General features: G+C 38.4%; 1 protein-coding gene across 1 annotated transcript in view; it reads right to left on the bottom strand.

Moving 5' to 3' along the window:
* Window positions 1-281: 281 nt before the first annotated feature.
* LOC118006639 (protein mono-ADP-ribosyltransferase PARP8-like) overlaps window positions 282-24,800 on the bottom strand; it is a 171,639-nt gene continuing 147,120 nt past the window's right edge. The window contains exons 17-26 of the mRNA XM_034999359.1: window positions 24,566-24,631; window positions 22,004-22,071; window positions 20,206-20,254; window positions 18,975-19,087; window positions 18,665-18,737; window positions 17,367-17,436; window positions 14,363-14,436; window positions 13,131-13,200; window positions 12,192-12,276; window positions 282-1,366 (exon numbers count right to left, since the gene is read on the bottom strand). Coding sequence (XP_034855250.1) covers window positions 1,264-1,366; window positions 12,192-12,276; window positions 13,131-13,200; window positions 14,363-14,436; window positions 17,367-17,436; window positions 18,665-18,737; window positions 18,975-19,087; window positions 20,206-20,254; window positions 22,004-22,071; window positions 24,566-24,631 — 771 coding nt within the window. The 3' untranslated portion in view covers window positions 282-1,263. The remainder of the gene's footprint in view (window positions 1,367-12,191; window positions 12,277-13,130; window positions 13,201-14,362; window positions 14,437-17,366; window positions 17,437-18,664; window positions 18,738-18,974; window positions 19,088-20,205; window positions 20,255-22,003; window positions 22,072-24,565; window positions 24,632-24,800) is intronic.

Here is a 24,800-nt window from a genome sequence, read left to right as displayed (position 1 = left end):
CTCATGAATGGCCTTATTCCAAAGACATCATGTAGGAAAATAAACACTGTCCAAAACTTATGATGAATAAGAATAACTTTAGGACCCAAAGAAACAGAAATGAGTTTGATGAGCACAGGACTCTTGAAAGGAAAATGCTAAGAGCTGGTGTTATTATTCTCTATAAACTTATTTGTGTTCTTTTAATATAAAAGAAACTTCAACGTTTGTCTTCTTTCTCAATACGAAAAAAAATAAGCAGAGGTATTAGATGAAAAAATACAAAAAATGCTGGTGTGGTATAAATAAATTTTAAAAATGTTCCATTGTAGGAAATAAAAAATATATACCGTTTGTTTAAATTCTGAGGCCCTTCTTTTAAACATATAATCATTTGAATATAGAATTAGTCCACCTGGGGCATCTGTGTTCCCCAAATTATAACTGTTAGATAACATTATAAAAGAGTTGAATTCTAACTGAAGGGGAAATTATTTAAACAAACAGAAAAATTGTTTCTAAATATCTTCAGTGAATGAATGGTGGTACATTTGACTCATGTCTTGGTTTATGTCCAGATTTACTGCTTACTGAATATTATTTTCTTTTCATCAAATGAGCATAGAATCGTGGAGCCGTGCTATCTCTGTTGTCAAAGCACATATATGTGCATATACACACATAATTGCACGATCACACATTTTGATGCATCAATCTATAGATATATACATTACATACTCTTGGGCAAAGCACTGCATCTAAGACCTAATTGTTTTTGTATAAGAAAAAAATAACAGGAGAATAGGAAATATCCCTCCCCAAAACATTTGAATGTTCATACCACTAATTAAATAGCACACCAGAATGTGCAAACATACTTATTGCAAAGTACTGTATAGATTAGACGTCATTATAAAATGTTCTCAGTTCTATTTTGGTAACCTAAAATGTCGGTATATAATACCAAATTTCCAATTAAAGAGTTTAATATAAAAATATCAGCACAAAACTGTTTTTTCAATCTGTTTATTGTGTGAGCAACCCAAACTTCAGTTTAAGTGCTGTTGTAATTTTATTACTAGATTCCATAACCCTACAATTGATCAATTTTATACCATTCTAGGTATTTAATAAGATACTTAGAAATACTAAGAAAAAAATCAGTATTCAAAGGGTTACTTTTGTTTATAATAACAATAAATTATTTTATCATCTTCTTCAGTTCAAAATCCAGCTTTGAACCCGAGGAAGGCTTTCAGATCATGTTAATTAAATGATGGTCCTTTAACCAGTAGCAGTTTGATTACCAATTACTCGAAGGATCTCTTTGTGAATGCCTCCTTCTTGTGTGTTAATATTCGCATCTCCAACCTGACCATCTTCATAGCTAAAACACAAAAAAGAAACGTAAGACATTTTTAAAAAGACGAAACACTAAAAAAAAAAAAAAGCACCCCTCAGAAATGCCATTTGATACCTAAAATATAGCCAAAGGGATTCAGTAGTGAAGACGTTATTTCTCAGTTGTATTTAATAATGTGTTCGCAAATGCAGAAAAGCCTGCATGACTAAACACATGATTATCCTACATCATGCCCTGATTTGCCCCTCCCTCCCTCCCTCTTTCCTTCCTTCCCTCCTTCTTTCCCTTTTAATCTTAACTTTTTCACCCCCCCCCCAGCATTTCCCACGGCAGCTGTTCTACGAAGCCCACCGTGAAAGAACATACCAACTTCAGCTTTCGGTTCCTTAGGTTCGAATCTTGTGAACCCCACTCCCACTTCACTCATTTGTTTATTTTCTGATCTGCGATACCCTGAGAAATGACTTCACTTTCTGCCACTGCTCCCTCAGTGCCTGCCCTCTCATTATTATTCCGTTGTGATCAGTGCCGCCTTTGTTTCCTTATCACTGGCGGCTCTTTGTAGTCTGACTCTAGAAGATATTCTTATTTGTGCTGATACTTCACACAAGAATGCAAGTGTGCTAAGTTTCGCTAAGCTATAGAAGTGGAAATATAACATTAAAGGACAGCGATTACTAAGTCCTTTAGAAAGAAAGAATTGCGTATTAGATGATTATTCATTTCCTCTAATAAACTTACTTGGGCAAAAAGAATTTTCCAAGAATGAATTTTTAAACTTCCGTGATAAGATTCAGAAGTAGAACAGGTGATGAATTAATTTTACTTCGTAAAAATGACTTCAAGACAGAAGCTTTCGAGAAGTGGTAATTACTTCAAAATAGATAACCATGGGTGTAAGCGGTCTCAAAGATTTATGCGCACCACTGCCTTTTCCTCACCACATTAAAATTCTCCTGAAATAGCACAATACAGGAAAATGGAATAGATGACATACAGCAATGAGAACTCAGGTCCTTACATAATCCACTGCTCAAACACCTAGTGATAACTCCATTTGTAGCAAGTTTAAACTCTTTAAGAACTGACCCACGGTTGCCAATCAACTAGGTTAATTCTATCCGTATAAGTACATACACATGCACGCGTGCATGTGTTTATCTATGACACTCAATGGTGAAGCACTACTGTGAAGAAAAGAAAGGGATATGTGGTACACGGCCTACTTATAATGATTTTCCCAGGAGACCAAACTGTAAGTGCTCTGTTAATTAAATGGAGAATGTTAAAGTGAAATGCTTTAAGCAATGTCCAACGCTAGTTTGGAGCTTTGTGGCAAACCGTATGAAAGATACATTTTATGGAGCAAGTAAAATATGTTATATGGTTTCTGTGTACATCCTGGCTACCCCCGGGGCCAAAGGGTAAACTAAGGCATCCATAACGCTGAGCCAAGGCTGGGGAGGCACCCTGGCTTGCAGGCTCATCCCGCGGGAGATAATGGTATTCACCAAGCCAATCCAGCTAGTTCCTCAAGGATCTGGATTTCGGAAAGCCAAAAGACACTGCCAAAAAGAGGATGGAGGGACAAAGAAAACCAGAGTGCCAGTTACGCATACCGGTCCACGCGGATCTCTCCTCACTTTCCTAATACGCATTTGTGTTTGCTCTGACCCTGTGGCATCTGTGTCCTCTGTACACTGGACGCAAAGCTGAGTAAGACAGTCTTGGCTTAACTGGTACCTGCGTACTACCAGCTCTATTCCTTTCAATTTAAAGCTGACCTTTGAGGTTTGTCTACAATACATTCTAACCGCTCATGCTTTCCTCAACCCACTGCAATCATTCTTCCGACCCCACCACTCCACTGAAAGTCTGGACAACGGTTACCCATGGCCTCTTATGTGAAGAATTCAGATTCTACCTGCTACGTCTGCAGTATGTGATACAGTTGACTGCTCTTTTCCCTGAAGCGATATTATCTCTTCACTCCCTAGTTGGTCCTTTGATTATTAATTCTGTTTCCTTCATTGCGTCCTCTTCCCTGGCCTCCCATTTCAATGCTGGCTTTATCCACAATTCACTCTCAGTGTTTTCTCTTTTCATGATATGCAAACTCTCAATTATTTCAGTCTCTCCCGCTGCTTTAATCATCACCCACATGCTGATTCCTAAACTATATCTCTAATCCTTACATCCTTCTCTAACTATAATTTCCCCACAGAAATCACAAATCTAGTGTATTCAAAATTGCTTAATTTTTTAACCCCAAGCCTGCTTTTTTACCTCTATCAAAATCTCAGTTTGGAGTACCATCATCTACCCAGTCTCTCAACAAGAGAACTTCGGTCATTCTTGGCTCTTCCATGTGCCTAAATCCAATAAATCACCAAGTTATCTTGCTTTTGTTTTCCTAATTATTGCCAGGTGCATCTTCTCTCCATTTGATGCCATTACCTCCGTTTATGGCTTCATTATCATTCGTCTAAATAAGTGATTTTCAAGTTGCAGGTTACACGTACAATTAGCGGGTTCTGAAATTAATTTAGATTGTCTGGGCTAGCATTTTTCAGTGAAACTAGAATAGGATAGGACACAGAATACTGAATGCACCACACAAAGCAAGCATTGTTTTTTCCCAAGTCACAATGTCAAAAACGTTTTCTTTTGGAGTGAGAAACACTGACCTAGACGACTGTAAGAACATTGTAACTGATCTCTCGGTCTCCATACTTAGCCGCACCGTCCCTCCGAGAAGGCTGTTTTCTGCTCTCGCTGGAGTGATACAAATGGCCTGCACTTCACTTGCAGGACAAATATCCAATGGCACTGGCATAGTGCACCAGGGTCCTTCGTAACCCAAACCTAAACTTCCCCTCCAGTCATGTCCCACTACCCCAACACTCTATTTCCATCAAATGGAAGGGTTTGCTATCCCCAAATACTACGTGCTCATTGACACCTGAAAAGCCTTAGTAGTTAATGGAGAGATGAGACTCACATCCTTTAAACAAACAATAATAATTTAGGATAGAAAGAGCCCAGGGCAAAAGCAAACGGAGAGTAGAGAGCAAGAGTGAGAGACCGAGATGGAGATTGAAAGTATTGGGGCGCCTGGGTGGCTCAGTTGGTTATTCGGCTGCCTTCAGCTCAGGTCATGATCCCAGGATCCTGGGATCGAGCCCCACGTCGGGGTCCCTGCTGGGCGGGGAGTCTGTTTCTCCCTCACCCTCTGCCTGTTGCTCTGCCTACTTGTGCTCTCTCTCTCTCTCTGTCAAATAAATAAATAAATAAATAAATAAATAGAATCATTAAAAAAAAGTATTAAGAAAAATGCATATTCTTCCATTGTCTATGAAGCCCACAAGGAAGCATAACAGTTGTGGGTTGGAAGGATAAAACTGGCCACAGGCATTCAGATGTCTTAAACTATGAAGCATATACAATAATAAAGGAAAGACAAGCTACCATTTGCCTGGGTCAACTGGCAGCATTTAGATATATGCATTACTCGTGGCATAGGGTATTTACTACAATATGGCATACAGAATACTTTGCAGCTATTTATTAGTATTACAGACAAACAACTGCTAATTTAACAGTGAAGTTCATTTATGTCCAGAAAGCAACAAGATTAAAAAAAAAAGAAATGGAGTGGGGTGCCTGGGTGGCTCGGATGGTTAGGCGTCTGCCTTCGGCTCAGGTCATGATCTCAGGGTCCTGGGATCAAGTCCCACATCGGGCTCCTTGCTTACTAGCAAGGAGCCTGCTTCTCCCTTTGCCTGCCGCTCCCCCTGCTTGTGCTCTCTCTCTCTCTGGCAAATAAATAAATAAAATCTTCTAAAAATTAAAAAAAAAAAAGAAATGGAGCAAGAATGGTATCAATAGGGAAAATGATACACTTGACTGGGGTTTTCTGAAGAAGGAAAAAATGAAACCATCTAAAAGGAGACAAAAATTACTTAAGTTCCCAGGAGCATTAAAAGATTACTAAAATTTTAATTAAAAAATAAGCCAATTTGCTTAAAAAGCTTTGAGAAGGAAAGAGAACAACAGAGGGAATTTAGCTGTCCGGAACTCTCTGGATATGTTAGGAAATTTCCTAGATAAAAACTTTTGAATGTATTGACAAGTTCTATTTCCAAACTGATGTAGCAGCTTAAAGAATGGCACACGTCAATTTGTTTTCGGACTCCCTGAATCTGGAACCCAGAAATGATAGCATTGTTTTTCATTAGCAATAGAGAGGAGAAATTCACTGTGAACAAATGATATCCAGGACTTCTCCAAAGTTCCTTAAGGTATCTGATGCTATAAGAGCGTTGTCTACATCATCGCCCATGTACAATTTCTTCATCACGTTGAAACTTTCGGCCTTTGTCACTGTTCTCATGCACTATGTGTTAAGCGTTTCTGCGAACAGAATTTGCATTTTACTAGGGAAGATAATAGAGTTATGCAAATAACTGTAAGACGGGCAGCAAGGACAAGCAATTTTAGGACGAGCAAGGACGAGTAAAATTTAGAGTAAAGACAGACATCATGTCTGACTGGGATATCAGGAAAGATCCCATGGAAAAAGACTATGTAGTTGAGCCTTAGGAGATCAGCTAAGGCTGAGCGGGCAGGAAGGCCCATCATTTGGAATGACTGAGCAAAGGCACAGTAGTGGGAAAAATAATTCCAAGTTGTGTTCAAGAAACACCTAGGATAATAATTTTACTTAATCAGTGGTCTGTATGGGTCATTGAAGGAAGATAAAATGGGCTCTGTGTTGCGGAATGTCATGTCTTTATTTGTTAAAAACTACCAGAGTGTATGAACAAGATATAATCAAGACTCTGCTTTAGGAATATTAGTGTGATAGAAGTAGTATGATCTTAAAAAATTTATATGCGTAGAAACGTAGGCTATACATCAAAGATTAACTGTAGTTAATTCCAAGTGGGGATATTATGGGTGACGTTCTTCTTTTTTGCTTACCTTTGATTTCAGTTTCTATACAATGAATAGTTATCACTAGTGTAATAATGTTAATGTTTAATAAATTTGGTATTGTACAAGATAGATTAGGAGCAATGATGAAATTAGAAGCCTGGAGAAAAACTAGTGATCTTTTGATGGACTCTGGGGCAGAGAATGAAATATCCATGGAAACAACGGTATTGAAAGGAGAAAACTGTGTAAAGATACACATGGGGGCTGATGACTATAGTGTACAAGGAAAAAGACATTAAAAACTATAGCTCAGGGTTCCAAGTGTCTTTGGGTAAAATTACTGCGTAGATTGGAGAAGCCAAGAATTTGACTCGGGAATTTAGCAATAATGGGTTTCACTTTGTACATATTGATTTCAAGGTAGGAGCAGACATTCTGAGAGAAAATACCTAGCAAGCAGTTAAGTGTGGGCATTTCATTCATTCCTACTTCTCTGCCAACCACTGTGCTAGGCACACAAAGACAAATGAGCCATACAGTCCCCGACCTCAAGAATGTATGCAGAATAATGGAGAAGACCCTATATAAGAAAGAATAACCCAATGATAAAAACAAGCCCATGGCACCACACAATAACACCAAGGATTAGCACAACGGAGTCAGGGAAAGTTTCTGGGAGGAGGGAAGGCATAGCTAAAATTTAAAACAGGAGTAGGAATCAGATAAATTAGTGTGAGGGAAGAGAGGAAGAAAGAGTCTAGATTTACTGGAGAAAGGAAAGAGGAAAAGCATGGAAGTGTGGGGATCATAGCCTACAGTTGAGGTCATGAAGCGTAATATCTGGAGGTGAGAAATTGTGGGTGATGAAAACTGGGGGTCATGAGGCTGGGGCTAGATCTCCTTGACCTTCCAATGCTGTGGTGCTGAAGGAAGAACAAAAGGCTGGGGAGTGAGTTGGCTCCCTTTGTAAAGGAGATTGGACTTTATCTTATAAGAAGCAAGCAGCTCCTAAAGAGTTTTAAACAGGAGAGTGATGTGGCAGTTTAAATCTTGGAAATGGATCTGGGTTGCAGACAGAGAAACTGGATTTATTATAGGCTAGTGAAAAAGCAAAGTTCCCGATCGTATCAGCTTGATGTCACACAACTTCACTGAGCCATGACTGAATTGCTTGTCTTCCAACTTCATAAATAACTTGTCTGTCTCCTCACTATGTTCCCATTCAAAGACTGGTTTGTTTTTTGTTTGTTTGTTTTTACAAAATCACGATGAAAATTATCTTTCTTTTCACTGAATGGCCATTATACAGTTCTTATTTTACACATTTTTCTTGTATCCGTCTCTTTAGATAGATTTCAAACTTTTACCAAAAATAAAAACTATACATAATCCAAAATATTATCCTTTTTAGCTTCATCTTTGTTCATTCATTAAAAATGTACTGATAAGCAGCCATGCATCCGGTACCAGGGGAGGTGCTGCAGGGCATCAGGATAGTAAATGAAAAGCAAAAGTAGGAGTCAGCCCTTTCAGACTTGACAGCCTCATGGAAAAGTCCGATACAAGAAAAAACTAAATTTTAAATCGAAGTTCTGCAGTGTCAGCTGCAGGAACACCAGGAAGAGAGATTACTTTTGATTAGGAGCTTCCTGGATGAAGTGGTATTTGAGCTGAACCTTAAAAGATAGATTTTGGATAAGAATTCCTGAAATTTATTTAGCACTGAGATCTGCCAGACTCAAGAACCTGAAAATATCCCGTATCTCTTTTCTGCAGACTTGTATGATTTGGTCCTTCCTGTTCTTAAGTTTCTGAACTTATTGGTCGGTCTTGAAAAATAGGAGGGGCTGTATACCTTAAATTTATCTAATAGACAAAATATGGAAACAATTGATTTTGCAGACCTGCCTGCTCTAAATCAATGAAGCACTGAAGCATTGAACAGGTAGGTTGTAACATCAGATAAGCAAGATAGCAAACCTAGCAGTTCTTAACCTTCCCTTGGTCCCAGAGAGTTGAAGGAGAAGTCATATATTCTTACCTCTAACAGTTTTCACTACAGCGGGGGGTGGGGAGGCTGGGTAGCCTCGGGGGAGACCATGACACAAGACACACCTACTCTGTTAACTTGCCAAATTATCAACTACCTTCTCTTTGATTTTATTATTTAATCCTACTCATGGAAAATAGCCAATAGTAAGTCTTCCTCTCTTGCTCTAAAACTCCCCATTCACTGTGAAATAAACATTTTTGTTGACTGTGACTAGAGCACGATATGTCCATTTGCTTTTTGCACCTCCTCTTAAGCCCAGCTTCTTGCTCTTTTTAAAAACTGTTGCCTTATTTCTACATGTGTCTCAAGGCGACTAATGAAACCAAATTTTCTCAACAATCCCTAGAATTGGCTAGAATCTGTTTATAACATCTGAATTATTATGTTTTGCCAGAAGCATTAAAATTTAAGTTTATTCATTTTGAAATTATCCAACAAAAGTTTTCAAACTTATTCTTTTTTTTCTAAGTGATATCTTCCTTTAAATTTTACTTTCAAAAATTTTTTTTTGATACAGCAGTCTGTTCCCTAAAATATCCCCCCAATTCTTCTCTCATTCTGTGTTGTTGTTTACTTGCTGGAAAGAGTACGGTCAGGATATTAAGCACCTGTTTTATTATCACCATTCTAGAAATCAGATTAGCATGGAAATTATTTTGATTTTTCGTAGTTTCACTTAATAATAGATTAAAAAAGGAAGCCACAGTAATTTTTTTTTTTAAAGATTTTATTTATTTGAGAGAGAGAGAATGAGAGCGAGCACATGAGAAGGGGGAGGGTCAGACGGAGAAGCAGACCCCCCGCCGAGCAGGGAGAGCCCGATGCGGGACTCAATCCTGGGACTCCAGGATCATGACCTGAGCCGAAGGCAGTCGCTTAACCAACTGAGCCACCCAGGCACCCCAGAAGCCACAGTAATTTATACCCTAGTCATCAGGCCAAACTTCTAACATAAGCAATTAGATAATGTTAATTTAAAAAATCGGAACAAAATGAGAACAAGAAAATAAGATTTTCTGTCTGGTAACAGTGTACTTGTGATAACTCACTTCTTTCTCATCAATTTATCTTTTCCTAGATGTTACCACTCACTGGGGAGGCACATCACTCATAGAACTCTGTGATTATATCTTTTACAAAGAAGCTGATGGTTGTAAATAGAATGTACATTAATTAGTGAATGGATTCTCCTTCTGATGTGTTTGAATCTTATCAATTTTCCTTAATTAGTCTCTTCTCTCCCGAGGGTGCAGAGAAAAAGGATGAAACCTCATCTATATTTATAAAGAAATGAAAATCATTATCTTAATAGTTTTTTTTCTTTACACTATTTGGAAAGTATCTAAGTATACTGGAAGAATCTTATTCTCTTTTCTTCAGATGGTCTTTCCTCATTTTTTTCTTCTAATAAATACAGAAATCCATCTCTCCAGACACACACACACACACAACACATACATCCCTACAGATTTATTTTACATATAATTTACGTAAAATTTCAAAGAAATAACATTAGAATGCCTACTGCCTAAAGTTGTTTATTTAGCTTAATAAATTTGAACTTTAGCAAGATACTAAGAGGAGTAAATTAACTGATTAACATCAGGCTAAGGAAAGGATTTTGGAGTTCCTTTTCCATCTAAATCATAAGGTCACTCAATCAGATAACTTTGTGATTAGATGTGTCTTTTGGAAGGCCAATCTTCTAACAATGGATAATAGTCATGATGGTCAAGAAAGAGGGGGAAATTTAATGAGTGCCCCCCCTTTTTTAAGATTTTTATTTCTCTATTTGAGAGAGAACATGAGAGCATGGAGGGAGAGGGAGAAGCAGATTTCCCACTGAGCAGGGAGCCTGATGTGGGGCTCAATCCCAGGACCCTGATATCATGACCTGAGCTAAAGGCAGACACCCAATCAGCTGAGCCACCCAGGCACTCCTAGTGAGTGCCTTTCAATGAAGACCTGCACTGTGCTAACTTTGTCCTCATAAGAATCTTAAAATCGCATGCAGATAGCTTCCCTAGGAACGTCAGATCCACGTGACATCCTTCTCTACCTTGCATTCGGACCCAGGAGGCTGACCTGTATGGACTCTATCAATAAGCTCACTTGCCCTCTACTTTCTGGCAGGGTTTGACCGATGGGGAGGCCCAGCAGGACACTGGCAGGGGGGTAAAGTCCAGGTTTCCCTTGGGTCCAGGCCCATTAAGGTCACGTTGGGCTCCCTAAGTCCTTCAACTGATGGCTCCAGCTCCTTTCAAAGCTGCTGAAATAGTGAGGGTTCTCCTACAGGGTTCTGAGAACTGTTTCTTGTCCTTGTCCTTTTGGCCCTGGGGATGTAGAACCCCACTGGTGCTGCTAGATCCGGTTGCTACAGTAGACCATGGTGCCCCTAGAAACCACACCTTTTTAAGCAATCTACTTGTGGGTGATAGAAATTATGATATTTCTCATGGGCCACAGGTTTCCTGTTGGGATTCTGCCTGGTAAGGTAGACATAGCGTGCTACTGTATCTACCGATGATGCTTTATTGTACCTACTGATAAAGCTCAGAGAGGTCATGCAACGTGGCTAACTGGTGAGCCTGGACACAAGATGTCTAACCAAAGCAGGCTCTGTCTACCATACTCACGGCTGCCTGGCCATGAAGAAAGAAATCTACAGATACATATATGTGTCACAATATGTATGTATTAATATGCATCAAAAATACAGAAGATACATAAATGCATAATACATAAATCAGTATCATAAGAAAGTCACAGTTTTCATACTATCCCAAAGAAAACCTGACAGTTAGTAAAACTTACGTTGTGAACAGTTTGCCAGTAAGCTAACAGATCAAGTGCTGCAGGCACAGCATGCCGTAGAAAACACTCTATACTGAAGCAGTCTTGAGGCAGTCATTTTGACATGGCTTATAAAACAAGCCAGTGCTTTTTTCCCATCTTCTCTTTAGAAGACTACGTCGAAGTACAAAACAGCTATACTCCGTCCTTCCCTGAGGTCCTTCCTGGGATAGGACCATGGATGAGGAAGAAATAGGCAGGGAAAGGGTTGGGAGTCAAGTAAGGGTGGGTGAAAATCAGATAGGTCTACTGCACACATTATTTACTTAGATATGAAAAATAATGTGATTATATTTTCTTGCAGCTCTTATGATACAGCTGTCAAAAAATCCACATCAATATGTCCTGCACTGCCAGCCTATGTTATACGAAATGCAGATCATCAGCTTTTTTTTTTAGTATTTTATTTTATTTGAGAGGGAGAGAGAGTGCATTCAGGGGGGCTGGTTGTGGAGGGCAGAGGGAGAGGGAGAAGCAGACTCCCCACTGAGCAGGGAGCCCAGTGAGGGGCTCAATCCCAGGACCCTGAGATCACGACCTGAGCCGAAGGCAGACGCTTAACGACTAAGCCCCCCAGGCGCCCCAGATCATCAACCTCTTATAGGGACAGGACATTCTCATTATTGTCTTCTTTGTTCCTAGTTATAATATTTTTTAAATCCATAAATAACTAAAGATATATGTGTACGTGTACATATGTGTATATATATGTTACATCTATCTGTATGTGTATGTCTATCTACATACATATACATATGTGTGTATATATATGCACACATAGATCGTTAAAGAGACAGATGTTTTTCTTCATTTCTTCTAAGTTAACAGCATTTAAATATCATTCTGTTTTTTACAGCTCATTAAAATAAAACAGAAACATTCAGATGATGAGAAACTACCTGTCTGTTACCTACTGGCAGCTAAAGTGACCAAATAATAATGTAGTCACTACTACCTCATTCATGGAGAAGACAGTAACATACAAATTTGAACCTTCACACTTACACAAAAAAGAATCGTGTGCAGACATGATCAGTATTTGGGACGACCCATATCTCTCCATGTTTGTGCAGGTCAGGTGAGGTGATCACTGTAAGTGGAAGATAAAATTAAAGAACGATTTTACTCTAAGTTACTACATCCCTGCTCTTAGAAATCTAAAAGCAAAAAGTACATGCACAAACTAACACATGAAAAATGTTTAACCTTATAAGCTATCAAAAGTGTAAGTAAAAACAATAAAATGTCATGTGACAATTTTATGTTTTAAACGCCATCAGTGTAACAACAGGAAGGGAATCACTTGTATATTATCAAAAGCAAATAGTCCTGACTTGGAGACTGTGTAGACAGAAAGCAACTTCGTGTCCTATATTAACTATTAAGGGTTGAAGACTTAAAAGGCAGTTAACGGTGGCTACTGGAACTCCCAGCACCAGCTTTTTTAGTCAAGGTCAGATTTTATATAGAAAGAACAAAGAAAAGCATATGATCTTGCAAATCACCTATCAATTTGTCTACTTCAAGTTCAGAATAGAGGAATAATTTCGGTGTAGAAGCAGAAAGACCTGTTGGGTTCTCTCCTTAGTGCTTGGTTCATCTTTCACATTTTTCATGGTATTATACATTCAAAAACCAACTTAAAAAGGAAGGCGGCATATTCACAAAAGAGATTTGCAATACTTGATCAGAAAAATATAATTACCATTCTGCGGTATCTGCCAAGAATAAAATACAGCACTGTCTGAATTCTTGCCAATTCTGCTTTGTTTTTCACCTTTACGATCTCTATTGTACCTGTTTTCCATCTGTGCCCTTAGAGAAGGTCACAAGGAATAATGCTTTCACTAACCCATGTTGAGCATTCTGGAAATATAGTAAAATTCTTAAACACAGATAACATAGAGAATTAATGCTATGAGGTTGGTAAAACTTTCAACTTACCTTCACATAAGGCTATGCATTTTAAGTTACGGCTCTGCAGGAATTGGGACTGCTGTCCTTTTTTCTGTGACTAAATTCCAAAAGAATTTAAAAATCAGAGTTGAAAATAGGGCAGTTGCTCAAGTGAGAAAAGAATTCATCATCATTAAAAAATAATAGCCACTAAGATAGCTCCAGATTAGGGGGAAAAAAAAAAAAAGGCCTATCTAGACTAGCAGTAATATCCTTGAATTCTTTAATGTCAAGCTATATTTGTTGTATCATTTAATTTCTGTACATAACTATTATTAAATCACTCTCAAGATAAGTGAACTAAAAACGCTCAATTAAAGTTTAACAGCCTCACATCATAGAATTAGAACTCAAATTTATTTTTACTGGAAGCCTGGCATCCTCATTTCAAGGGAAACAAAATTAAAATTGCATGATCTTTTCAAACATTACAATCAGTTATTCCAGATCATCTAACTTACCTAAAACCAACCCACTTTTACAGCACCATTAACTAAGCTACAGAGGTTACCAGAAAATCTCATGGAGAAAATCTGTAGTTTTGTTTTTGTTTTTAGATATTAGGTCAGCTATACTTTTTTTCCCCCCTTATTTTAAAAATCACATTACTCATTAAGTAGATTTCTCATTTGTCCAGAATGGTTGTTTCCACTGAAACAACAAGGGATCTGTGCTTGGTCTTTTCTCTGCCTGGAATGTTCCTTCTCCCATATGGCTCATGCATTCACTGCCTATAGGTCTCCGCAAAATAACCTCAGACGGAGTGTTCTTTCCTGGCCACCCCAGGCTACACTCATTCTGGTCCCACCTTCCATCCCACAGTACTCAACAGCCCTTTCCCTTGACTTTTCTCCATTTTTCTCTACCATCTAGCGTTCTTTCTCTCTAAACATACATTTCATTTACCCGTAGCCACTCAATAGAATGGAGGCTCCCTAAGGAATTCTCTAATGTGTTTGGTTCTATTTTTGATTTGTCACTAGAACCCACTGCCCAGGATTCTCTAACATTACAGTAGGAGCTTAATAAAGACTTGCTGAATATTGACTGAATAAAGGCGTTTCGATTATTACATTTTAGGGTCGGTTTTACACCTTTGTGAGTAATGGCCGCTTAAAATAATTCTGCAGACTTAAAACGCCTGAGTGCTTATTGAAGCCCTGCTGGCTAAGGAAGCCCAAGCTCCCTCATCCCATCAGCCACTCGAGTCACTACGACACCTGTGATGCACTGTTGCTTTTACTGCTGGACGCCGGCTCATCTTTGGCTGTCACCTTCTGCTTCTTGTTCATCCCTGAAAAACACCAGCAAAATCGTAATTGAGGGACAAAGCCGGGTGGTACCCCTCAAATGCGATCCAGGGGCACTGCAAAGTTCCACAGGAGGTGCAGACCTCACTGCCTCGGGCCACGGATGGCCACAGGGGGCTCCGGGAGGAGCAGCTGCTGTGCCCTGGGAAGTCGGTGGGTTTGGGGAAGTCCTGAGGGTGTGAAGAGTGTAGACAAGCCAGCTTGGTTTTCTCTGTACTGAAGACAGGGACAGGAAGTTCTCTTGCGGGACACCTGGGTGGCTCAGTCAGTTAAGCGTCTGCCCTCGGCTCGGGTCATGATCCCAGAGTCCTGGGATCAAGTCCCGCGTCGGGAATCCCTGCTCGGCAGGGGGCCTGCTTCTCCCTCTGCCTGGAGCTCCCCCTGCTTGTGCTCTCTCTCTCTCTCTGTCTGTCCCTGACAAATAAATAAATAAATAAAATCTTAAAAAAAAAAAAAAAAAGGAAATTCTCTTGCATAAAACTGATTGATAGATTTAGAAAATTCTTAAAACTTGGTTTTAAAAGGCTGGTAGAGCTTAAACTTTCATCCTTACCATCTGGTTAGTAGAAGGAGAAGGTAAGGAGCGGGAAACATGAACGACGTCAGAAAAATACTTTTATGCTGAAACTTAACTTCATGAGTTGTTGATCTATATTTAATTCTGTGTAGAATTTACTGTACCGTCTAATAAAGAACATTTATGCAAGTTCTTTTGTCTGTGATCCTCACAAGTTTGAGCTTACTCTGTTAATGCCATGACTTTTTACTGTGACAGATTTTAGACAAAACAGAACTAAGATTCATGTCTGTTTTAGAATAGATAGATATTTTTCTATACTTCATTTGGAAATGCCCATCTACTGTCCAGAAATGGAGAAGTATGTTGATCTTTTTGTTGCTGTTGTTGCTGTTTCAATAAAGGCTTGATGAGAATGAATGAATTGCAAATGGTGTGGATATAACTCTTTCAAAGTCAGAAATATATCCCCCAGAGGGGCAGAGGTGGAGAAGGTCAGGCTGAGGTACAAGGCCAAGGGTTTCAGATGCGCACTTCTGGGAGAAGGCAAAGGCTGTTATCCTCAGAGAGGCTATGCCGCTCTCCACCCCCTTCGCTTGCAGCCTGAAAGCCAACTACGAAGCTACTTCACAGTACTTGATGACTTGGTATTTTTCCTTATCAGTGCTGAGGATGTATTTTCTTAAACTGGTTTTATTTTAGTTTTTTATTGTGTTACGCTTTAATGAGATTTAGAATCTGATTTATGCTGGTTTTAATTTGTTTTCTCCTTTGAACTATATTATTCTATTTCCTATATTATCTTATTCTTCCTGGTGTTTCTTTTCTTTTTTTTTTTTTAAGATTTTATATACTTATTTGTCAGAGAGAGAGAGAGAGAGAGAGCACAGCAGGGGGAAGAGGCAGAGGGAGAAGCAGACTCCCCGCTGAGCAGGGAGCCCGATGTGGGACTCGATCCCAGGACTCTGGGATCATGACCTGAGCCGAAGGCAGACGCTTAACCATCTGAGCCACCCAGGCACCCCTGGTGTTTATTTTCTTAGTGTTGTTTTGGCATATTGTATTTCAAAGATCGTTGCAACAATATTTCTCAAGCCATAGGCTTTTCTACAATGTGACTTTGCCACATTTTCCTTTGGGGACTAATTCCCCACGCCTCAAAAATGCAGGGGCTTGTGACTGCTCTGACCCATAGCATATGTGGGAAGTGCCACCATGTGACTTCTGAGGCTAGGTCAAAAAAGGCCTACAAAGTCCACCTGGTGCTCTTAGGGCATGTGTTCTGGAAAAGGTTGGGGTGGAACCCTGAGAAACAACTTGTTGTGGCTGAAAGAGCATGAACGCAGGCAAAGCGATTAGATGGGCCTGGTTAACATTTACCTGGTGATTAGACCTCTCAAGATATCTTTTTCTATAATAGAGCATATGAAGACTTACTAACCAGGTACCACCAGAATGACATCTCCTGAACCTGTGTAATATAATTATATTAATTGCCCATACACACGAGCATGCAAGCAAAACCAACTATATATGCAGGTATACGAATATAAACTTTACAAGTCTGAAGGGAAATACAGAGAACACCGGTTGGGGCTGGGGGAAAGGAGAAAAAAATTTCAGTTGTTACTTTACACAGTTCTATGTAGTTTCAATTTCCTTCTTTTTTTCAATTTCTTTATAAAAATGAACATAATTACTTTATGTTTAAATACATTAAGATATTGCTCTAAAAAAAAAAAAACCACACCAATCATTGTAACATATTCCCCCAAATTTAAAAGTGCAAAGAAATCACCCCATATTCCACCACCTGAGGATAAGGAATGCTAATAATTTCATGACCTTTCTTTCCATATTTTGAATTTACCAGGCTCCTCTCCAGCACATGCTTTCAATTTTTTCCAAAATAATTTTTTCATACAATTTCACCAAACAAGATGTCAATAAGTAGGTTGATTTTGAGGGTGTTTTTCTAATCCTAAATTCTCCATACTGTTCAAAATGTCTTTATATGATATATAATAATCCAAAGAAAGAAGTTGGCATGATACAGAGTTACATCCCAGGATAGTGAATTACTACAGATGAATAATCAGTGTTCTAAGGAATGCTTTGCAAATACTACATTCTCAATAGTTACTTGTGGAGGGGATAAATGTAGAAACTACTGAACAAAATGGAAATTAATTTTGAAATTGAAAAAAACCACATATTCCACTTTATATACTAGGGTAAGTATTATAAATTCGTCCTGACATGTGAGCTTTGTTTTCGCTTCTGACATGAATCAAATGAATTAAATGCAAACATATCAAATAAGCTTCAGTCACCTGATATACAATAAAAAAATCAAAACCTCACACACTTGAGGTTAGAAATGAAACACGAGCTTACCTGAGTAACCAAAAGATATGCTTGACATTGGACTAAGATAGATTCCACTCCCATACATTGCACCGTGGAGCTAAAAGGGGAACAGGTGGGAGAGAAAGTAGACAGTCAATGGTTTCAAAGGTTAATATTTTACAAAAGAAAGGAATCAGTCTCATGTTGGGAGGATTAACTCTTAGAAAATGGTAAGGCTCTTTCCTAAAGTCTAATGTGAAAATAGTAGTATTATCATCCTTGTCTTCAACATTCAGTGAGTTGATACATGAAAAGTGATAGCAGGAGAAAAAATCCTTGATAAAGGTTTTCCACCCGACCTATGACAAAGACAGTCACTTATTATCAAGTACTATAATAGGTTTTTATGTTAATGACTCCAAAATATTGAAAACCGAACAGGCTGAATTATACACGACAGAGTTTTGATGAGGACGCACATGCTAGTATATTAACAAAGTAGCCTATTTAGATTTTCATTATGCAACACTGTCATCCCATTCCTATCTCCTTTTAGGTTAACAGTTTCATTAGCAGAAACTCTTCAACTGGTCTAAGAAACTACTCAGAACAATTAAAATTCTCTCTCATTATTTCCATGTTCTAGGGCCCCTGTACCTTATTTAGTATGAACTGAATACTAATTCAGTAAGTGTGTGTTTATGGACATTTACATTTAACTGTATCATCTCAACTGTCATCGGGAGTGTGAGATCCAGCACACGCGACAGGATTGAGCATCTCATTTTCTGACCTCTTCCCATCATCAGATGAAAATTAGCTGAATGAGAGTGAAGTGGGGTGTTGGAGGCGACGGGCATAAATAAAGATGAGCCCTATATCCACGATACCCCGCTAACTCCCAGCGCTGCCACGGAGACCATGAAACAGGCAGCAGATGGCTCTTTGGTGTCCAATCTCCCTCTTGCTGATTCTTGGCCTTACCTTTCCTTATCCTAAAGTATCCACACTGGGGCACTGCTCAAGAAATCCGTGTTGAATTATCAGACAGAATGCTTGTATGGTTTTACTTTCTGCATGATAATTTTCTTCTACTGAAGTTCAAAGTGATTTTACTGTTTTCTCATAGGGAATTCAGTTTCTTTTTCTTTTCATCCCTATATGGTGTACTGGTCAATTCTGCTTCAGTTATTTTATGAACATTACTTACGCCTTTTAGAAATCCTATGTAATTTTTAAAGCCCACTTGCTTCCCCTTTTTCACGTAATAAAAAAGCACCAGGATTGCTTACTGAACTCTAACACTAAAGAATATATGGTCTTGTTAAAGCATTCAGAAAACTTACCTGCAGTCTAGTATTAGAAGCAACAACCAGACCATTCCTCAGGATAGAGTGCCAGTTTTCAATGTGTGAGCCACTAAAACACAGAGGAGGGGAAGGACAAAGCAAAACCAAACATTAATAATCTAGATTCTAAAGTGGCCACAGTATAGTCAGTCATGTACCCTCTGAAAGTCTTGAATTTCCAAATCAAGTATCAGGCAGTGGACTGTTCAGGACTAACAGCCAACTACTAAAAGAATGTTTTCCTCCCCACACACTTCTGGAGGATCGAGGGGAAGACATACCCCCATCAACAGGAAGCCATACTCACTGAAATGCAAAGGTGCTTCCAAAGAGTTTTTTAGCAGCTCTAAAATTAGATTCTTTGGCTGGTGGACTGCTGAGAAGAAGGAATTGATGTGGAGTGTGCATAAACTTCAGTTGCTGCCATTTAAAATAATGACAAATGAAAACATGTCAAAATTAACATATAATCAGACTGATGACAATTTCAAATTTTACTCATTTAAGAATTAATCGAGATTCAAGCCATACTAACTTACATTAACAGGACCATTCATTAAAAAAAAAAAAAAAAAAAACCTGCATAAATGATAAATCATATGGAGTTGCTGATATGATGGGTAATTTTTTAGGCTAATGGAAAAGGAATAGGAGACAGACAATCCAAAGTCATTTATATTTAGCTTTGGAATACATTCTGTAATCATGTCCAAGCAGATCTGCCTTCTTAATTATGTTTCTTTTTAAGGCTTTTATTATTGAATTCCCTAAGTATACACTCGTTATTCAACTGGGGAAATATCTGAGTTGGCTAAGGAGAAAAGAAAAGTTAGTTCAAGATTTTAAAATTGCAAAAATTATCATCATCACGCTTTATTTGCATACATTTATAAAACTGTAAATTGCCTACATTCAAATACAGTTCCCCCTTTGTTGACGGAAAGAAATTAAAACAGTCTTTTGAATTAGTTGCTTGACAAAATTTTCTAATTGCTGCCCTTTCACTTAGGAATATACTTATATAGGAGTACAAAATAAAGGAAATCTCGCAGTTTAGAGATTCACAGACAGGAGAGCTGAGAGTTTGGATACTGCTCTTCTTTGTTTTCGATCAGAACTGAAATCAGAGTCCATCAGCTTCTTCCTTTATTCTGTAAGCGTATTAAGCCGAGAAGGCAGTATCTTCTCCACTTTGGGAAAGTGGGGCTGTGCCGACAAGAAACTGACAATGCTAAAAAAGCACATTACCTTCTTCTGGTCAAATCCAGATTCTTGCTATCACTTGTGGAATAACTAAATGACTTCATACTGACCCTTCTACTTACTTAAAAGGTCAGGGCAGCAGCCTGAATTTGAATTTGCTTTCTTGGGAAAACTCGGAGCTGGTGTACATACGGTAATTTCAAACTGAAGAGTTAGGCCTAACCTGAGATTACTTCAATTTCCTGGAGAGGATGCCTAAAAATCACAGGGGTCACTTCTCCCAACCAGTCAGGACGCTTCCCATTTCTGTATGTATATGTGAAAAAACAACTTACCCTGTTAACTGGCAGTTTCACAATATGTGACCTATTACTTGAAATAACCCTGAAATTAATTAAAATAGTCCATCAGTCACAAATATATGCCAAATATATTTTACGGTTTTTTTTTTTTTTTCCCTTAGTTGGTAAGTGATCGGAACTTACGTTTGCTGTGACATTAACTAAATTGAGTAAGCATTTTACTTAATTACATCACTTTGCTTTGGTTCCTGAAACAATTTAAAGAGCTTATGGAAAGAAAAGGATAATATTTTAATCTGAGAATGAAGTAGTTCCTTAAAACCTGAGAGATAATGATTTTTAATAATTACAACCTCAGATACCAGCAAAATGAACATTTCTAAGCATACTTTCAAAGGATGATCCCCTAGATGCAAAGCTGATTCATACATCTGCTTCCTTGGTTCTTCCCTACACTGTCTAATTAAGAATGAGTTTCTGTGAAGATCTTTTTCTTTCTTAAAATACTTGAGGACGTTTGTGCTGATATATATACAGTGGTATATACACAAACTGTTATTCACCATATTTAGACACTGAGGTTGAAAAAAATTACATTCAGGTATCTGAAAGAACTAATTATTTTTATGTTTTTCACAACAGAAAATAATAACTAGGGAAAACTCTAAAAAAACATTTTGGGAAATTTTCTTCTCCTTGAAAGAAGAGTGACTAACAAGCTGAAGGAAATGATCACAAATAATTAAAAGTTAACAATCAGGTTGACTACTGGGGGGGTGGGGGGGGGAAGAGACTAGATATTTGAGATTTTTACCTTCATTGTGAATATGATTTCATGTGAGAATGTAAAAAATTACAATGAAAACCTTGTGTTATTCTACTCAAACAGAATTTTAATAACAGAGCATTACAGATACAAAGAAGGAAGCCTTCCAAATCTAATTTTTAAAGTTTTATTAGACTGAATGTTTATTGTAAAATCCTAAGTGAGAGTTAGGTAACCAGAATCATTCTTTCTCCTTTACCCATCTTTCCATAATTTTTTAAAAACTTCCTGGTTATAGCTAGATTAAATCTCATTCAGACCAATCTCTTATCACCTTTACATTTGTATTACTGCATTTATAATCTTGGTGAATTCCATAGTCTTTTAAGTTTTCAGTGATTTCAAAGAGACATGTGCATAAAACCCTTAGAGGTATGGGGGGGTAGGGATACTATTGTTTTCATTTTGCAAGTTAGAAACCAGAGGGCAAAGGCTTTGAAGCAGGTGTGGTAGGAACGGGGTCCTCAACCTGCTCTTCTATTCTCAGTCAGCCTTCCTAGGATCTATGCCGGACTCAAGCTATACCCCTCACCAGGCTCACTCTGAACAGAGCATCATCTGCAGCCGTCAAACAAAGAGTTCATCAAATTTATCCTGTTCTTGTTAAGGAAGTGAACCATACACTATGACATTTTAGAAAGATTTTCAATAAACGTCTGAAACTGAGTTTTGTCACTGAGTCCTCAGTTAACTAGAAAATTAAATGAACCCAAACGGCTTCACCATATAATTCAGCTAATCACATTTTTTTTTAAACTATAGACAAACTGCTGTCAAATACATCATCTATCTGTGCAGTGCATAGGACAGCATTTTCTTCCCCTTGTGATACACAAGTTTTAATTAAAATGAGAGTCATTAAGGACTCTGTAAAATCACCGGGCCTCATAGGCTTGCGGAACTGTAGCACTGCAGGTCTTGTAAAATAGGCCTTTTTCCCCCCCCTTAAAGCAGGCAGTAGAAAATGATGCTGTTTTCATTAAGAGGAAAACTAAAATTTTATACCATTGCAGTAGGGGATGAGCAAGGGGGTCTTGTTTATCCATCTGCTTCTTGATTTCCAGATATGGTGCCTGAAAAAAAAAGTCATTATACTTCTTGATTTTTCTTAAAAATTCCTTTTTCCCTTATGCAAAAGGAAAATCAGGTTGAACAGGTATGTCTAATCTAGTTAAACCCGAAGCTCTGTGGCCGTGACATGGTCGCAGCAACAATTACCCTCATTGTCCACCCCCCCCCCGCCCCCCTACAAGGTGCTATGAACTCTGAACTTCCATGTGGCCCAATGGGCTTGCCCAAACATTTTGCTCCAGAGGCTTCATCAAGTTTTAGCCTGGCTCCCACACACTAGGCCATGTCTAAAGGTGATCCCAGGCCCCCGACTGAGTCTCTGCTCAAGAAAACATGACGCTGCCCAACCACAAAAGGTACCTACCTTGTACCCACCCACACTGCTAGCCTTCCAGTAATTCTCTACTCATCCCCCTGCTGTAATTTCCTGCTTCCCCACAGCCCCCTATTTCCACTTCTCCGTAGCCCCCTTTTGTTCCCTCTCTGCTCTCCCTTTAAAAAACTCAGTCACTTCTGTCTTCCTCAGAGGTGACCTCACTCACACTGCAAGTCCCTCTCCCCCGCTGCAGTCCTCAAATTAAATCTCTCTCACCACCTTTAACAAGTGTCAGGTGCTGTCTCTTTTTGATGATGACTCTTTTTAACTTTTAACAAACATTAAAGCAAAACTTGTAAGAGCTACTACTCAGGCTCATATCTGAAGGTACTGACTTAGGTGCAGAGAAAACTGGACAAAACTTGCATAAGAAGAGCCCTTCTTTTCAAAGTATTTAATGGAATTTATCCAGACAATTATCCTTTTCATAGAACAAAAGGCAATCTGTCTGTGATAACTTGCGTCTATCTATAGGGCAGTACCTTCTAGAAAATAGGACAGTATAATGTTATATTTATTTGGAGAGGTGTAAAGGATTTGACGCAATAAAACCTGGCAGCATCCCTGTGGAGTGCAGACTGGAAGGGGGTGCAGTGTTACTATTTACCACCTTGACAGTGAAGAAGCTAAGTGTCAAGCAATTAAGCAACTTGCCCAAGGTCACAGGCCGCATCACTGATGAGCAAATTATACAACACACGCCTCTGACTTCCTAGGCTGACACTCAATCGTCTCCACTGCCTTCTATTAAAATAGCTTACACATGACCCAGAATAACGGAAGAAAATTTTGGCAGAGGGCTGATCCAGAGTCAGAATTTTGTAGCTATTTTTATCCGAGAATGATCTGGGTCTAGGGTATATAGTATGATAAATACCCTATTATCACCAAAGTCTTTGGTGACTAAAAATATTTACTTAACTTTGTGTAAGCCATTGGAATAGGTTTGTTTTTCCCCCTAAGTGGAAATGTATTTCATTGTTTTCTTTTCCTTATACAAATAATAGTATTTGTTTGAAGAGGAATTCAGGTAATAGAGAAGAGTATGGGCATAGAAAAACAACGAGCAAGGATGATGGTTTTTAAGTAAATGATATAACTTGTGAATTAAGGATCTCTTCGTTTAAATTGTCTGACACACATTATTTGTTGAACAAGTGGATGAATATTTGACTACATGGAATAAGTAACTATCAAAAGACTCAAAACTCAAATTTGGGAATGTAAAAAGGTACTCTGGGAGCACATTTTCAAATACAGTAGGGGTGATGGCAGGGGTGAAGGGAGGAGCGACAGAGAAGCTTTGCGGGCCTCAGGACTGAAGGAATCCAATCCTCTCTCCCCAAAGACAGAAAGGACCCAGGGTAATGCTCAGGATAAGCCTCCTGGGTGTCTAGGGCAGTGCAAGCCTTGAAAAACCGCCATACATATGTAAACCAAACCCATAATGTGTGTTGTTGTCAATTATGGATTATTAATTTCTACTTATCATGATGAGTTTTAAGCCTCTCTCCAAATCTTTGGCAGTGGAAAGGACTCAAAAATCCAATAGCATGTGCTTTGCGAAGAGCTGGACTATAGCCCAGTGATATGTTAGACTTTCATAATAAACCTCAATCCTTGCTCATCAAACACCTCACCAAGCCTCCCTAAAGGGCTAAAAATATAAACTCATACTCTCGGGGAAGCTAGTGTCCTCCAAAGTTGTTCTGAGATTCTATTTGATAGAATATTTGTTTTTATTTTGACATTAAAATAGTGTGTTAAAATTACTACCATTAATTAAAATGGACAGTCTAGAAAGATGATACCAGATTTAACCTTTGCTTTAAGATATTCTGACACACCACCACACACTCCAATTGTTGGAGAAATCATTAGGATTATAATCATTTAATTACCCTCCAAAAGTCAAAGTGGTAGTCCACCAGTACACTGATGTAATTTAATCAAAACATCCTAGTACAACACAATTTTAATTTTTGACATATTTTAATTATATTCCCATCTAATAGAAAAATCTACACTTCACTACATAGCCAGTACTCTCAGACATTTTTAAAATATGATTTTACTCAAGCAAAACTGAACTGTACAAGACCACAAGATGATACACTTACTTGTGTCATTTCTCTAATAGAAGTTATGCTATCCAGTGCTTTCATTACTCGATCATAGTTCTTCTTCTGTTTGAATGGAAAAAAAAAAAACGGTATTCACTATAAGTCTTTGCAAGCCTACGTGTTACTGGAGAAACATATTTTCCCTGTACATGGATTTCCCATCAGAGTCGATTTGAAAGCAGTGACTGCGTTGTGTCCATAAAAGGGAAGGCTTTAATAAGATGATTCTAGG

This window comes from Mirounga leonina, unplaced genomic scaffold (assembly GCF_011800145.1).
Source record: "Mirounga leonina isolate KUSES-001 unplaced genomic scaffold, KU_Mleo_1.0 Mir_98, whole genome shotgun sequence".
NCBI lineage: Eukaryota > Metazoa > Chordata > Mammalia > Carnivora > Phocidae > Mirounga > Mirounga leonina.
Note: the sequence above shows the minus strand (reverse complement) of the source record. Positions and strands in the feature narration are given on the sequence as shown.